The 16,660-nt window shown below is 48.4% G+C and overlaps 1 protein-coding gene and 1 pseudogene across 1 annotated transcript in view; one reads left to right on the top strand and one right to left on the bottom strand.

Moving 5' to 3' along the window:
• PARP1 (poly (ADP-ribose) polymerase 1) overlaps positions 1-16,660 on the bottom strand; it is a 52,898-nt gene that overhangs the window by 14,792 nt on the left and 21,446 nt on the right. The window contains exons 5-13 of the mRNA XM_006897750.1: positions 14,438-14,537; positions 12,443-12,559; positions 11,750-11,926; positions 10,164-10,314; positions 8,868-9,008; positions 7,871-8,110; positions 7,508-7,576; positions 7,173-7,305; positions 2,585-2,780 (exon numbers count right to left, since the gene is read on the bottom strand). Coding sequence (XP_006897812.1) covers positions 2,585-2,780; positions 7,173-7,305; positions 7,508-7,576; positions 7,871-8,110; positions 8,868-9,008; positions 10,164-10,314; positions 11,750-11,926; positions 12,443-12,559; positions 14,438-14,537 — 1,324 coding nt within the window. The remainder of the gene's footprint in view (positions 1-2,584; positions 2,781-7,172; positions 7,306-7,507; positions 7,577-7,870; positions 8,111-8,867; positions 9,009-10,163; positions 10,315-11,749; positions 11,927-12,442; positions 12,560-14,437; positions 14,538-16,660) is intronic.
• LOC102860176 lies at positions 3,683-4,983 on the top strand (annotated as a pseudogene).

The raw sequence follows: 16,660 nt of genomic DNA, 5'->3' as shown, positions 1-16,660 counted from the left end.
CCCAATTAAAAAATGGGCACCCGATATGGACACTACCAAAGAAGACTTTCAGATGGCAAATACATGAAGCAATGTTCAAAATCCCTAGCTCTAAGAGATATGCAAATCAAAACAACTATGAGATATCATCTCACCCCAGTAAGAATAACAAAATTTAACAGAACAGTAAACAACAAATGCTGGAGAGGTTGTGTAGAAACTGAACAATTATTCACTGATGGTGGGAGTATAAAATGGTACAACCACTGTGGAAGGTGGTATGGCGCTTTCTCAAAAAGTTGGAAATAGAAATACTATTTGACCCAGCAATTCCTCTACTGTGAATATATCCTTAAGAAACCAGAACTGTCACCCAAGCAGATACATGCACACCCATGTTAACTGCTCCTTTGTTCACAACAGCAAAGAGCTGGCAACAACCCAAGTGCCCTTCAACAAATGAATGGATAGAGAAGCTGTGGTACAGCTACACAATGGAGTATAATACAGCACTGAAAAACAAAGAACTCATGAAATACTACGCAAAATGGGTGACTCTGAAGGACAGTATGCTGAGTGAACTATCTCAGTCACAAAAGGACAAACACTGCACACCCAGGTTTATTGCAGCTTTGTTCACAATAGCAAAGAGTTGGAAGCAACCTAAGTGCCCATCAACAAACGAATGGATAGAGAAGCTGTGGTATACTCACACAATGGAATACTATGCAGCATTGAAAAACAAGGAACTCATGCACTATTATTCAAAATGGGTGACCCTGGAGGACATTATGCTGAGTGAAATATCTCAGTCACAAAGGGACAAATACTGCACGGTGCCACTGTTATAGAACATGTCTGACATCAGGGTTGGGGTAAGACTGAGAAAAAACTGGATAAATTATGTATACTGTATTGAAACAGATGAGAGAAAGAACAGATTAGAAGCGACATATGATTGAGTATTATGGTTAGCACAGGAATCCAGAATTAAGGCTGCATAGAGAAGTATACTTGGGGTAGGGGTGGGGGGAAGGGGTGGGAGAATTGTATACCAATGAAGAATTTTTTTTTCCTTCTCTTTTTCTTTTTGGAGAGGGGAGTGAACTGGTGCGGAGGGGTGGGCAGGGAGAAAAGTGCGGCAATGAATAAATGGAAATCCAAAATCTCTGTAAATGTTTATTAAAATGAATAAAAAAAGAAAAATAAATTTTAAAAAAAAAGGAGAAACACTGCATAGTGCCACTGCTGTGAAAACAGGACTGACATCAGGGTTGGCAGAAACTTAAGAAAAGAGGGGATAAATAATGTATACTGCATTGAAACAGATGAGAGAGAGAGAGAGAACTGTTTAAAATATTATAAATATATACTTATTTATAAAAATTATACGCTTAGGTATTATTTTCACAACAGGAGTCCAGAGTAAGAGCTGCACTGTAAAGTGGTCTTGGGGGAAGGACTGTGTAACAATGGAAGTATTTTTCCCCCTTTTTTCTCTCCAAGAGTGAACTGAGAGGAGAGGTGGGTAGGGAGGAAAATGTGCAACAATGTATGAATGGAAATCCAACCTCTCTGTAAACTTTCATTAAAATGTAAAAAACAAAACCCATACTCCCCCCAAAAATCCACCAACAAACCTCCCAAAACACAACAAAAAAGCCCCAAAGATTCAAAATTAAAAGTTCTATGCACTCAGAAATCTTAAAAAAAAAACTATCCCTCCTCCCCCTGATTACGTTGTTGTTTAATGCTGTCAAGTCATAGACGACTCATAGCGACCCTATGAACGAACAGCCTGAGCACTGTTCGTACACCCAGTTTCCAGCGGCAAGCCATTTTGGAAGTGGATGCCGCTCAAACAAAGGGTCACCAAAATACAAACCAAAGACAGCAAAGGTCCCCCTGGTAACAAATATGGAGAAGCCCAAACTCCAAATACAGTTGTTCTTCCCCCTTTCCTAATTTGCAACTTTAAGACTAGGAACCCAGTGATGGCGATTCCATCCTGACTATACACCAGTGCTATAATGAAGCACTGACCTCACTGACAATGTGAACACTTGTACCATTCTCATAGAGATGCTATCTTATAATTGATGGAGATTTTGGTCCAAATTGAGGTTTCTATCATGACAGAATGTTGAGATTTTGTTACATGGGTTCCCCTTCTTCATCTATTGAGATTATTATGTGAGTGTATCTTTAATCTAAGTGTATCTCGCATTCATCCATTACAATGATCAAACCAAGCACACATACCTGGACCAAATCCCACAGGTTATGGTGTAGAATCATTTTTACATGTGGATGGCTCTGCTCGTTAGCATTCCGTGGAGGATTTGTGTGTCTATAGTCAAAAGCTGTTGGTTTGGGGTTTTCTTGTGCTATCGCATCTGTTTTGGTATCTGGGTGCTAACACTGCTCTCACAGAACTGAGCAATGCTCCACACTCTTCAGTCATCTGTGAAGGATCACAGTTCACTTTCTAGACACACGTGCGCTAGGACCCAGTGCATTGTGTGGAGGAGCCAATACATCTGCGCTGTGACCCAGCACATGCCATATGTGGATGAGCCAGGCGATGGAGGAGTGTGATGGTTACCTGGCCGTAGTCAATCTCCAGAGGGTAGAACTTCTTGGGATACTTGGTGAAGTTCTTGGAGTGCCAGGCGTTGCCGGTTTTCTCCTCATACAATTTTGTAAAGTGGTCAATGGCGTCCTCCCTGGACGGCATCTGCTCCAGCTTGTTGCTCCCAATCACAGTGCCCACTCGGCCCCAGGACCGGAAGATCCAGTACCTGCCGGAATAGGGGGGCAAAGGAGAGTCATGTCGACCTGTGGTTAGCAGGCATTCAGCTGAGCTGCCTGCCTGCCCTTGCCCTAAAATCTCACCCAGAAGGGGGTGAAGCACTTCAAGCATGAAAGATAACAGTTGAAAAGGGGAAATTGAGACAGAAGTAAAAAAGGAATCCCTAAGAACTTCTTAAAAAAACAAACAAACGCTTGAGGTTATAAGTTTAAAATACACTCAAATTCAGATTTCTTAGGGTTTTTTTAAGATAAAAATCAGAGATCTCTAAGAAAATCTAGGGCTTCCAAAGTTTTCAGACTGTTGTCCTGTGGAAATCTGTTAAGTCAATTCTCACAATAACCTGACAGGAGGGAGAAGTGTCCACAGGGTTCCATAGCGAGAATCCTAACGGGACTGGACTGTTCCCCTTCTCCCATGGATTCAAACCAACAGACCTTCCATTAGCAACTAAGTGCTTAACCACTGAGCCAGTAGTGGTCCTTGCATACATTCATTCTCCATCCAGGTTTTTCTGTGAATATTTCTGACCCATCTTGAAGATTACTTCTGAATCCAACAGTTTGTTGCTACACCATATATAATTTTAAAAGCTAATCAACAGGTCACTAGAAGATAGCAGGTCCCCTCCCTGGAAGCGCCCCTGCAGAATTCTCCTAGTGTGCACCTTTCCACACGCGCAGAGCCTGCAGTGCCAACAGTGGAATGAGTGGCTGGCAAGGCCGTTCCTGTGCGGAAACATATAGACACCAAGATCCAGAGAGCGAGCACTGTCTCCCACCACCCGGAACATGACAATCTCCACCATGATGATGGAAGAGAAAACAAAGCAAACACCCTGGCCAGTGTGGGAAGCTCCTCTCCCGCTTATTTGCTTCAGACGTTTTACACATGCAGAAGCATGAATATAAAATTGAGACTCAGATCAAGGGGTGGTGCGTACCCGTGGAGGAAGAGGGTGAAGACATAGACGCGGCTCCTAGCACCCTGGGGGCAGCCCTCAAGCTGCCTCCTGCCCAGGCCTGGCACCACTTGCCTCCACGCTACACTGATGCAGGCTGTGCAGGGCCACGGGACGCGCATGAAGACCCAGAGAGCTTCCTGGACGAGCACGTGCAGCGGGTCCTGCGCACACCCGGCCGCCCGCCACAGTGGGCAGTGCAGCTGGGCACGGCAAACACACAGCCAAGACGGGGGGCCAAACTGGACACAGCCAGTCTGTTCCACCACCGGCACACCCATCACCATGTGCACAATGGCGCCGCTAAACCAAAGGAGCAGATTGAGGCAGAGGCTGCCTGTCGTGTCCAGAGCAGCTTCCCGTGGACTCCAGAGATGCACAGCTATGCCACCAAGCCACGCAGTTTCCCAGAAAATGCAGGGGCAGGTCCCGCAGCTGCTGCTGCCACCGCCACTACAGCTGCCACCGCCACCCCTGCTGCTACTGCTGTTGCCGCAGCAGACAATCTGGGCTTCAGTGTTAAAGCAAACGTGTCCAAGAGGCCTGTCAAGAAGGTTGAGGTGGGCCGGAGTGCAGCCACCTCGGAGGTTCCAGGCTCACCTGAGGGCGTGGAGAAGACACAAACTATACTGCAGTGGATCAATGAAGGCAAGAAAGAGATCAGCAGACACAAGAAGGCTGGTCATGGGCTTTTTGGAGTCAAGAGGCAACAGGCCCTTGAAGGCACCAGGGCTCTCTGTCCATTGAGCGCCCTGGGGCCGTGCACCCCTGGGTCAGCGCCCAACGTCGGAACTCTGTCCAGCCTTCCCACCTCTTCATTCAAGACCCCACCATGCCTCCCAACCTGGCACCCAATCTACTGACCCAACTGGAGGAGGCACACAGGCGGCTGGAGGAGGAGGAGAAGCGAGCCAGTAAAGTGCCGGCCAAGCAGAGGACAAAGTCTCAGAAGAAAGTGGGGGGTGCAAGCGCCTTGCCACCCAACAGCATTGTGGTGGCCTACTACTTCTGTAGGGAGCCAATTCTCTACCGGACTCTGGTGAAGGGCCACGGGGTCACCATAGGCCAGTTCAAGGAGCTACTGACCAAGAAAGGTAGCTACAGATACTATTTCAAGAAAGTGAGCGACGAATTTGACTGTGGCATGGTTTTCGAGGAGGTGCGAGAGAACCAGGCCATGCTGCCCATCTTTGAGGAGAAGATCATCGGCAAAGTGGAGAAGGTCGACTGACCACAGGTGCTGGCCCTGGGGGCAGGAGCACTTCCAGACACAGCAGCCCTTTTCCTCCTGTGTCTGGAGTAGAGTCGCTCTGAGGGGCCCCCAGGCCTCTGCGGGGCTGCCTAGCAGTAGGCCCACCTGGTTGCCATAAGCAATATTGAGGGCCAGCCTAATAGGGCAGCCCCTCCTCCTTCACACCCCAACCCCATTCCCTATCCCCATCCCAACCCCAATGCCGGCCAGCCCCGGCAGTCCCTCTGCTGCTAACAGGTCCTGCCTGACCCTGGAGGCCTTGCCTGGGGCAGGGGCTCGCCCCGGTGTGCCCAATCCCTACCGGGACCCCCCTCGGGGGCCCCCCACTTGTACATGTCACCGAGTGCCTTCGACACAACCTGTCCCTTGCCTGCCACTGTGTGAATCCACGGCAGGGACCATTCCCCAAGATGGCCACTCATAGCCCCCGTGCCCCATGTAAATACGTCCATTTCTCAGGCAGGGCCGGTGGGCAGCCGCCCCAGCCCTCCTCACCCTCACTTGTACAATGTTCTTTTCAAAGCTACTTGGATAATAACAAAACAAAACATTTGTAAACCCCCCCCCAAAAAAAAAAATTGAGACTCTCTAAGCTCCTAAGAACACACTAGCTAAGTGCAGAGGAAATGACCCAAATGGACTGTCAAAGCTGCAACATTTCATAGTAGATCACAAGACCGGGCAACCATGTGCCTCATCCCAGGATTCAGAGTCTGCACATGTGCGCGCACCTTCCTCAATAGGATCACCAAAAAAAGCTGTTAATTCGCTTCCCATTAATGGCAACCCATGACTGGTTTCTGAAACTAGGAATGTTAATGGGATCAGACCATCTTTCTCTTGTGGAGCGGTTGATGGGTTCGAACTACCAACCTCTTAATTATATACATACATAAAACCACTCTCTCTACACCACCGCAAGTTAAAGGCATCAATTCTTCTATGGTCTTCCTTATTCACTGACTATCACAGGCATGTGAAGTAGCAAAAAACATCATGGTATATTATAGGTCAGGCCCACCTTAGTCTTTAAACTGACATCCTAACTCTGCACTGTTTTGAAGAGGTCATTTACAATAGATTTGTCCACTGCACAACATGATTTTATTTCCTGATAGCAGCTTCCATGGGTGTGATTTGTGAAAAATACTGAATATACCACAGACTGCCAAAAGAGCAAACAAATCTGTGTTGCAAGACAGCCACAGTGCTCCTTAGAGGTGGGCATGCTAAGAGGAGGGGCCAGTTCCTAGAAGAGGACATCATGAAAAGTCGAGGGCCAGAGAAAGAGAAGAAGATTTTTAATGAAGGGCACGGGATTGAGCAGGGATTTACAAAGCGCTACGAAGAGCTGAAGTCAACTCAGTGCCTTCTAAGAACAACAACAAAGTTGGGAAGGAGCCAGCCTCCTCTGGAGCATATAACTGTTTCCAAACAAAATGGAGATCCTTTTTGGAAGGAAGGTGGGCAATAATGGTTGCTGGGTAGAAAACCAGTATTAACTGAGACACATCCAAGTGAACCATAAAACGTCAAGTTCCATCAAAGGAGGCATTTTCTAATCACTGTCAAGCATTAGCTGACAAATACTTTCCAATCTAGGTATGTTCAAAGACAAAATAGTAATCAATTCCAATCTCCAAGGCTTTGGCAATGAGAGGAAATCACAGAAACTACTAAAATAACCCGTTTTCCATCCATTTGATGTCAAAGGAAGAAACCCATGACCTTTCTGAGTCTAGACTACAGAAAGAGAAGGAAATGTATAGAATCTATTCTCCCACCCAGCACTTGGCCAAAGAAAAACAACTGCTGAATCAAGAGCCCCAGCTGGCAGCTTAGGACATGCGTCTGTTTCGTAATGTATTCCTTATGAACTTTCTCCCATGGAGCAGCTGCTGGGTTCCAAGTGCCAGAGATGTGACCTTGGGGTCAAGTCAAACTCCCTACAGACAAGACCCAGAGGTCCCCTGTATGTAAAACAGCTGGGAGAATGTGTAATATTTCATACCTGTCAAGACTGTCCAGGATGGCTGCAGCTACCCTCCGCTCTTTGACTAAAGCCTTTATGATACTCTTATCCTCAGTGACGAAGTTTAATCCCTCCACTTTCAGGAAGTTAAAGGCAACACTTTTCATGAGCTAAAACATCCTCTTCCCAAACATACCTGCTTTCCTTATCGTCCTCTAGAAGCTGTAGCTTGTAATAGGAGTTGGTCCCTTTGACAATGTCCACCAGGCCCAGGGTGGCACTGAAGACCTTCCCACCCTTCTCCAAGACATGTGCAGAATGTTCCAGACCTATCATGGAGACAAAACTGCTGTAGTCCGCTCTGTGAAAAGGTAGTACTTGGGGAGCGGAGGGGGTCTCAAGGTCTTGGAGTCACCATGGGCCTGAACAGACCACCACCACCTGTGTTCATGTGGCTGGGGGGTTGGGGGCGCCCAGCACACGGGGAGCAAGTAGGACCCACACTCCTGCCCTAACGGGCCACTCACGTACCAGAATCAGGATCCACAGCTGCACCTCCTTTCAGAGTCAGCTTCATCCTCTTCTCAGATTTACTGATGCCTTTGAGGGAGGGAAGACGTGTGTTAAGAGTAGAAACAAACAAACAATAACAAGGGAAGAGGGATAACCAAGTGAGCGCTTTACATTCTGGCAACAGGGAATCTGTGTGCAGCATCCTGCTCCCCACCCCCAACGTGCCTGGCACCCTGTATCCACTGGGAAGAGAAGTAAGAAGAGTGGTATGGACAGCACCCAGCAGACCACTTCCAGGACACCCAGGAAGAGGCCGGGCAGCAACCTGGCTGGCCAGGAAAGGGCCTACAAAGGTAGCAGGACAGGCCGAGGTGCTCTCACCTTCCTCTTTGATGGGGGCCTTGCTCTTCTTTGGGGGTGCGGACCCCGATTTTGGTTTTGAGGTTACAACTTCAACAGACTCTGCTTTCACCTCAGCTCCCCAGGGGGACAGTGTGTGCACGGAAAGCAACTCCTGGAGGTTCTTGCCGGTGCCCACATCATCAAGGAAATCCTCGGACACAACACGGACATTGGCTTCTCTCACCTCCTCCATCTTCTTCGTCATCTTCTCCACCTCCTCTGCTCAAAGGGAGGAAACGGGGAGAGGAAGGAAAGGATGAGTTTACAACAGAAATGACACCTCAAATAACCAGTTATATTGATTGACTTCTCCCAAACCCTAGGACATCTCTACGTGCTGCAAACAATGTGTGAGGTTTGAGGTTATCCAGATACAGCTCAGTAGAAAGGTCTGCTGATATGCTTTTGAAAATAGCCCCTGAGAGCACCACAGGGCAGAGGCCAGCTCCGACACACAGGGTTACTGTAGTTTCCAGGTTTGAGAGAACCATTATTAGTGCTCTTCTAAGACCTTACTATGTAGTTTTTCTTTCCTGACAAATCAAAGGGTTTTTGTGGAGGTTTTTAAATCCTAACACTTGTCTCCTGTAAGACAAGCTGAGGGAGCCTCATCTCAAGCCAGTTCCACAGAACTGCCTATTATTAGTCAGCAGTGCAAAGGGACACTGAAATCCCAAATCTGTCTGGACTTGGAAAGCTATGCCATCAGCACAATGAAGTGGGTAAGCCTGCACATCTGAGAGTCACTCTGAATTTCCCAAACATGGCTGTGTGTGCACTCTGGGTCTGACCATGAACCAGTAACATCTTGTGAACAATGCTGGCTGATACAGCAACTTAGGATCTGTATGTAGCTAGGGACAGAGGAATATTGATGCTAATGACAAGAAACACACACATTCTAAGGGCAGCCTGAGTGTGAGCCACTGTACCAAACTTGCCCTCACCATACTCCCGAGATAGAAGGGACACTCACTCTTGGTGCTGACACACACGGATGCCTTGCTGGCTGTCCCTGTCAGCTTGCCTCCCAGCTTCTCAACCGTGGCCTTCACCTCCTCCTTGTTCCGGGACAGCTTCCCCAGGGTCAGGATCATCATGTTAGACAGTGGCTTATCTGGAAGACAGGATCCCCAGACAAGATCAACCCTGGAGCTGCTGCCAGGATGGGGGACAGAGGGCAGAGCAGAAAGTCAGGCATCTCCTGGAGAAGCTGGCCACCAGGGTTGTCTACACCAGGATGCAGGGTCCCTATACAGCCTCAGTAGCCAGTTTATCAATTTCTCCTTATAGGACAGTCAGTAAAAGGTAGGCAAAGTGGTGAAGCAGAGCTGTGAGGGCAGGAAATGCTGCTATTCCCTGGGGCATACCAGGAAGCTATGCATGGAAAACATGCTCAGGAGGCTAGCCCGCAGGATGGTGGGAAGATGTCGGGTCACACGGGCTCACAATCCTTTGGATGCTTATTCTCCCAACCAGGATCTACAGACTTCAACTTCAAGCAGCAGCCTAGATTCATGAGCACCCCCCAATATGCTAGTCATGGTGACTATTGGCCCCAGGCGGTGAGGCTCGGCCAGTTTATGGTCAGGGGTGAGGAAGAGGTCACTTATGCGTTAGGTTAGGGCCAGAACCTCTGTTCTCTGCCCACTAAAACCATGCATTAACCATGAGACTGTAGTCACGTTTCTAGGAATAAACAAAAGGGGGGGTGGGGGTGGTGGGGTGTGTGTGTCTTTGCTAATAGCACAAAGCAAATTCATGTCATTTTTCTTTGCTGGCATGGGGTGGCTGCGGTCTATCTTTGAGCCGGAACCAACCCATGGGTGACCCTCCAGAGGCAGTTAACTGCAGGGGAGGAGACTGCACATCCTTCTCCTGCTGGTGGACATGAACACCATACCTTTGGGACTGTAGCACAGCTTCTGACCACTTGGCCACAAGAGCTCCCTTGGCATGGGGTATCTCTTGCTGAAATGGTAATTACTGTCCTGAGCCCGTATATAGACAACATAAAGAGAGCACCGGCTCAGAGGCCAAAGTTCCCAATAGCATTTGCTGCCCATCAGGCTGCCCATGCGGCCTGGTTCAGGAGGGAGGCTTGGCTCAGGAGGGCCTCCGGGTGTCCAGGATGACCACTTCACTTTAATTCTATGAATGTGGGATAAACTCAGTGACTACTCCTGAACTTTTAAACTGACAAACGCACTCAAGGGACCTGGTGTCCCTGAGAGTGGTGGCCAGCCCCCACACCCGCCATCCTGGGCTCTACCTGCAGGACTGGAGGCGCTCTGGGCAGCAGGCGCAGCAGACGCTGCAGTGGGCATGGGGGCCACCGGCACTGGGGCACTGCTCTCGGGGGGGAACAGGCGTAGCTGGTCTTTGATCTTCAACTTCTTGAAGAAAGAGATTTCTTGGAATTCCTAAAGGAAAACACATTTTTGTTATTGAACCAGCCTGCCTCAAGACGGCAGGGGGGCCCTGCTATGTCCACAGATGACAGTGTCTTGGTTTTGCCCTCCTTTTTCAACAGAGGGACACGTGAAACTTCCTGTGGGAAACACAGCACACTGCTGCACAGCACTCATGTCAGTTACTGTGGTGCTACAACCTGTCATAATGCCAAGCTCTAGAAGCTTGTTCATCTAAGGGAATTGAGAAAAACTTGATGCAAAGGCCCCCTCAAGCCTATGTGAGCACCCTTTCTTCTTTATGGCCTGCTATAGCAGTTACGCCATATAATTATCATATACAAAGCTCCTAAGCCTCCATCTAAAGCAGAAACGGCCCTATGGTGGTGCCACATCCATGCTCAGTGAGCACGAGGTGGTTGAAAGGTGGCTGTTGTGTGACACTAGGTTGGAAATGATCCATAGCTGACCTTCCAGCGAAGGACAGGAAATCAGATGAGAGGACACTGCCCATCCTTCTGTATGGTGCAACTGGTGAATTCGAACCTTTGGATTAAAGTAGGTGATTGCAATAGAAGGGGTGGTGGAGTAACATGGTCATGTTTCCATCTTTTTTCAAATACAGGGAAAACAGAGTTCAGTTAGTGTGCTGAGTGAGGTGACCCTCTCCACCGCATGCCAGCCAGTGACAGAAACAATGGGTAGCTGGGGACTGTGACAGAGATCCAGTTTTAAATGCTGCAGCACAGAGATCCAACTTGCTGGGGCCTGAAACGCCTGAGAACAAGGGGCATCTTTCCAGTAGCCTGCACTCCAAAGACATTGCCTGTTCCCCTCAGCACACGATCCAACTATAATTCCCAAACTGAGTTTTTTCACAGGCCAGAAATTCATTTAAAGAGTCAAAGCCAGAGCAATCGAGTCAGGACCAATTCGAGAGTCTCTGAAGTGGTGAATCGTACAGGGGTTCCAACACGCAGACACATCACTTCTGGGTGAGCAGGCACACTGTACAGAAGGCATCACCACAGCTTCCACGGAGGGGGACAGGTAGGGCCACTGTCCATCGCGTGCTTTCAGACCACTGACAACTCTGTGCTCCAGTGGGGTCTTTAGTTCCTCCCTACATGGCATGTGAGCACATGGGCCAGAGACATGAGTCTGTCTGCAAGGACGCCCCGTGTTAAGAAGCCTGAGGAGCACCACACTCCAGTCTCAGGGACCTGAAATGGAGACATGCCACGAGGCTGCTGCCATTGTCTTTAACTGCTGAACCAGGAATGTCGCATAGCTCAGCCCCAGCAGGTTTTCCTAGGCAGTAAATCACACAGGAGCAGTGGTAGACAGACTCAAAATGCGTGCCTTTGGGTTAACAGCCAGTTCCTTAGCACTAGCCACACCGAGAGGAGAGGAAACAAATCCTGGCATGCTCCCTCACCCAGCTTACCTTTGGCAGCCCCCAGTCAGCACGGTTTGGTCTCTGTGTTTTGAACATGCACTTGGTCCAGGCAGTGATGTCCCCGGTGCAGTAATAGCCATCGCCCTTGAAGACCACCTGGCCCGAGCACTGCGTGCAGGGAAGGAGGGCCCCAAACACGATCCCGTCAACCACTCGGTCCAAGATCTGAAGCAACAGAGACACACATCAGAGGGGACAGGCTACCTGTGGGGACAGGGGTTGCTGTGGATGAAGAGCCACTTGCACGACATTTACTAATAAAGGATGCAGCTGGCTGTCACTTAGGGTTTACTCTATTGTATCGTAAGAGGATGTATGTCTACGTGTGACACATTCTGGAACTCTCCGATCTCACAGTGATTTAGGAGCCCACAGCACCTGTTGCTACTGCACCCGAACACTGGCCACCTCCACTCTACAGATGTCCAGGGGACTGGTGGACACTGCCCCTGCTACCTCCCTCAGTGTCTTGTGTCTTGCGTCAAAGCCAACGGGTGCATGAGGAAAATCCAAGGTGAATGGCCAGCCACCCACCACCGGCACACAAACACTTCCCCAGGAAGCTGGGCTATGATGGTGGTGACCATGTGGTTCTCTCTGTGCAGTGAATACAGCAGGGCTGCCATCACTCAGCACTGACTGGGAATGTGACCCACATGTCCCCCACACACGGGCACTCACCGCTGACTCCCCGGAAGGCACTTGCTGCTTGTTATAGAGGAGAAGTTCTTTCATGTCATTTGTGGAGCACACCTTCTTTAGTTCGTCCTTGATGTGCCAGATCAGATTGTTCTGGGCCTTTGGAAACAATCAGTGCTTCAGACCACCACTCATTCAAAGCAGTTATGACAGCTCCGCAGGAAGGGAGCTGTGCTACCAACCCTGAGGTTGCTGGTTCAAACCCATTAGCTGCTCTTCAGGAAAAAGATGTGCAATCTCCTGCATGCACCCTCAGAAAACCCTCTGGAGGGTGGCTGTCACTCAAAGGCGAGGACTTTTCACATAAATAACAGACAATGAAGAATGTGGTCAGTGATCATAGCTTTACTGAGTTATTCACCAAATGTCCTTCTACTCTGTTTTCCATTCCTCTAATTTTTCACTACGAGAGATCTTGTTAAAAATTATAGAAAAACTTGCTCTTCAAGCTACCAAATGTGAAAATGGTTAAATGTTGCCTACAGCCTGAAGGGTTGGAGGTTCAAATCCACCCAAAAGTGCCCTGGAAGAAGGGCCAGGTGATCTAATTCCAAAAAATCAGGCTTTCAATACCCTAGGGACCAGATAAACTGTGATACACATGGGGTCACCACATGTTAGTCACAGTGCCAACCAGAGGGCAACTGGTAAGAGGTCAAGACACTCTGGCCTTCCAGAATTCAATCTTTAGCCTCCAATGTGTACAAGTGACTTTGAAGATCTAGGTCTATGTTGCTGTTGTTAGGTTCCACCTGAGTACAATGACTCACAGTGACCTTAGGACCACAGACCTGGACCCTGCCCTCTCCTGTGTCATGCTCACCATCTCTGACACATCCGAGCCCATCGCTGCAATCACTGTGTCAATCCATCATGTTGAGGATCTTCTGTTGACCTTCCCAAGCAGGAAGTCCTTCTCTGAGGACTTCCTAACAACATGCCCAAGGTATGTGAGATGAAGCACTGGCACCCTGACCCGGAAGGAGCACTCTGACCAGAACACACAGAGACTCACAATTTATCTGCCAAGTGAGAAGTGTCCACAGCACCTGCTGCGGCTTGGCTTTCACCAGTAACATGCAATCCAGAGTGGAGTCTCTCACAGCTCTGTTGTCAGGGGAAGGGACAATAGCAATCTGGGCAGTGAGTCATACCATGCAGTGATAGCTATCAACTTTCTCTACACTTATTTAATCTGCATGCTGAGCAAATCATTCTGAGAAGCTGCACTCCATGAAGAATGCAACGTAGATAACACAGCTTGCTTAGAGAAAGTGAGGAGGACTTGAACTACATGCTGCAGCAGAGGAAGTCTTTAATACGGGTTACATCTCAACATCAAGATAACAAACTCTCACTACTAGACTCACAGGACACATGCGGGAAAGACTGAGGTTGCCGGGGATTTCATTTTACTTGGATCTACAGTCAACATCCATGATAACAGCAGTCAAGGAAATAGTCTTGCTGTTCTGGGAATACATACTGCCAAGGACCTCTGCAAGTGCTAATAATGAGCAAGAATGTCTGTGTAAAGATAAATGTGTTACCGATCCAAAACAGGGCATTTTCAGTTGCTTTTGATGGATCTGAAGCTGAATAATGGGTAAGGATAACAGAAGATGATTCGATGTCTTTGAATTGCGGCTTTGGAAAAGAGTACTGAACATCTCATGGAGAGCCAAAAAAACAAATGAGCCTTTTGGAAGGAGTGTAGCTACTTAGAGGTAGGGATGAGGAAAGTCAAAGGAAGATCCTCAACAAGCTGGACGGTGCCTGAAACAATGGGCTGGAGAGGTGGCACAGGACGCAGTGAGGCTCAGATCACAGCATCAGGCTAGGAGTTTCAGTTCATCTGAGGACACCTAAGAACAACTTGGAACCCCTTAAAGGTTTTGGTAAACAAGACACATCTCTAGGAACATTCTCCCCAGGATGAGGAAGAAAAGCGGAAATGACGCACAGCTCAAGACATACTTTGAGGGCCTTCTCAAACTTGCGATCCTTTTCCTTTTCTTTTTTAGACTTCTTCTTCGCCACTTCACTAATGCCATCCACTTCATCAGCTTTTCTCTTTCTGAAAGAGACAGACAGGATATAAGAAGCAGAGCCACCTGGAACGTAGTCCAGGTCTTCTAAAATGTTAACTTCTCTCTGCCCAAATGTGTCAACAATTCACCAACATTTCACTCCATGCTTGGCTCAGGGCAGAGGTGGCCTCATGAAGAATTCTCAGGGAAGATGGGCAGGACCCTCACCATTTCAGAACAAGTCACTGTTGGCAATGGAGGGCTGGGGATGCCCTGGACAACTCAGTGTTAAGATCCAGGATTCGGGCCCATTTGGTGTCAGAAACCTTATGTGCAAACCTGGAAGGCTTGGACTGACCAGAGATAAGCTCTTGGAGGACATGGTAAGGTGTCTTTCATTCCAGAGATTTGGTTCCAATCTGAGCTGGTGTACTACACACCCACACACACACCCACACACTGTTAAGATGCTAGACAGGTTTCAATACACCTTCAAGACTAAGACGAGGAAGGGGCCTACTTCTGAAAAACCAGCCAGTGGCTCACAAAGGAGCATTCCCGTCATGTGTGGCACCTGCGAGCTGGGGCCTGCGGACACAAGGCCGAAGGAAGGATTGCAGTGAGGTATCACACTCCTGCCTGTAATGAGCCTTTCAGCTAAGACACAGCAGTCCCAAGGCTAAGTAGTGCTGGCTGATCTCAGATACACTTGCTACTTACATCCCAGAAAAACGAAAGGCCAGGCCCTCTGGACCTGATCGTCCTGCTATGGAGTCCGGCAAGTGCACTATCACCTCAGCTCAGTGACAGAATCCCCAACCTGCAGAAGGGTGCCAAACCCAGCCAGTACAGACCAGATTTCCAGACCTGGGCCGCCTCCTCGTTTACAAAATAGGGAAAAGAAAATCATCTACCCACCTCTGGGGATGGTACTGAATTAGCCATTATAAGGTTTTCATTAAATTCTGATAGTTACCAGGGAAATAAATACACACAGCTCAGGGAGGGACTGCTGGGTCTAAAGACCCGATTCCCTAGTTCTCTCATGCAATCCAGAGCCACCCGTGTTACTGCAATGAAGATGAGCTGACCTATCATGAACTAGAAAAGTGTGTAATGGCAGCATGATGAGGCGGCGGTCAGGGTCATCCTAATCCTACAAAGGCCAGCAGCCCGTGCCCAAAAGGAATCAAGCATCAGAGCACCCCGACACTTCACCAAAGGAATGCTGTTAAGCAAACGACTTGAGACGGAGGCCAAAGGAGGAGAGAATGCCTGAGGCCTCCATGGCCCAACCATTTTTCTCACCCTACATTTTCATACCATATTAAACCTTTGCCATTCTGAATTATAAGCCCGTCTCCTAGTCAAGATGGCTCCCACACATTTTCCCAGCACCATTCTTAGAGACAGATACAGGGACACAGCCCCACAGACAAGTGTCTGAGGCCATGAAGAGACTCTGAACGTGGCTGGGGAGTGTCAGCAAGTGTGGTAGGCAGACTGGGCAGGGGAACGCTCAGAAGGCAGGACATCAAAACAACTATGAGATATCATCTCACCCCAGTCAAAATAGCAAAATTTAACAGAGCAACAAACAACAAATGGTGGCGAAGTTGTGGAAACGGGAAACCTTATTCACTGCTGGTGGGAGTGTAAAATGGTGCAACCACTGTGGAAGGCGGTATGGCACTTTCTCAATGTTGCAAATAGAGATACCATTTGACCCAGCAATTCCACTACTGGGAAACCAGAACAGTCACCCAAGCAGATATATGCACACCCATGTTTATCGCGGCTTTGTTCACAATAGCAAGGAGTTTGAAACAACCTAAGTACCTATCAATAAACGAATGGAGAGAGAAGCTGTGGTATAGTCACACAATACGCTGCATTGAAAAACAAGGAACTCATGCATTATTATTCAAAATGGGTGACCCTGGAGAACATATGCTTGGTGAAGTAAGGACAAATACTGCATGATGCCAACTGTTGTAAAACGGGACTGATATTGGGATTGGTGGGAGACTTGAGAAAGATGGGATAAATAATGTACATGGCATTGAAACAGATGAGGGAGAAAACTGTTTAAAAGGGCTATGTGATTAGGTATTATTGTCATCACAGGAGTCCAGAATGAAGGCTGAATACTGGAGTGGACTTGGGGGGG

This window comes from Elephantulus edwardii, unplaced genomic scaffold, assembly GCF_000299155.1.
Source record: "Elephantulus edwardii isolate Elephantulus edwardi_28Jun2011 unplaced genomic scaffold, EleEdw1.0 scaffold00214, whole genome shotgun sequence".
NCBI classification, from domain to species: domain Eukaryota; kingdom Metazoa; phylum Chordata; class Mammalia; order Macroscelidea; family Macroscelididae; genus Elephantulus; species Elephantulus edwardii.
This window is presented reverse-complemented; position numbering and strand designations above follow the sequence as displayed.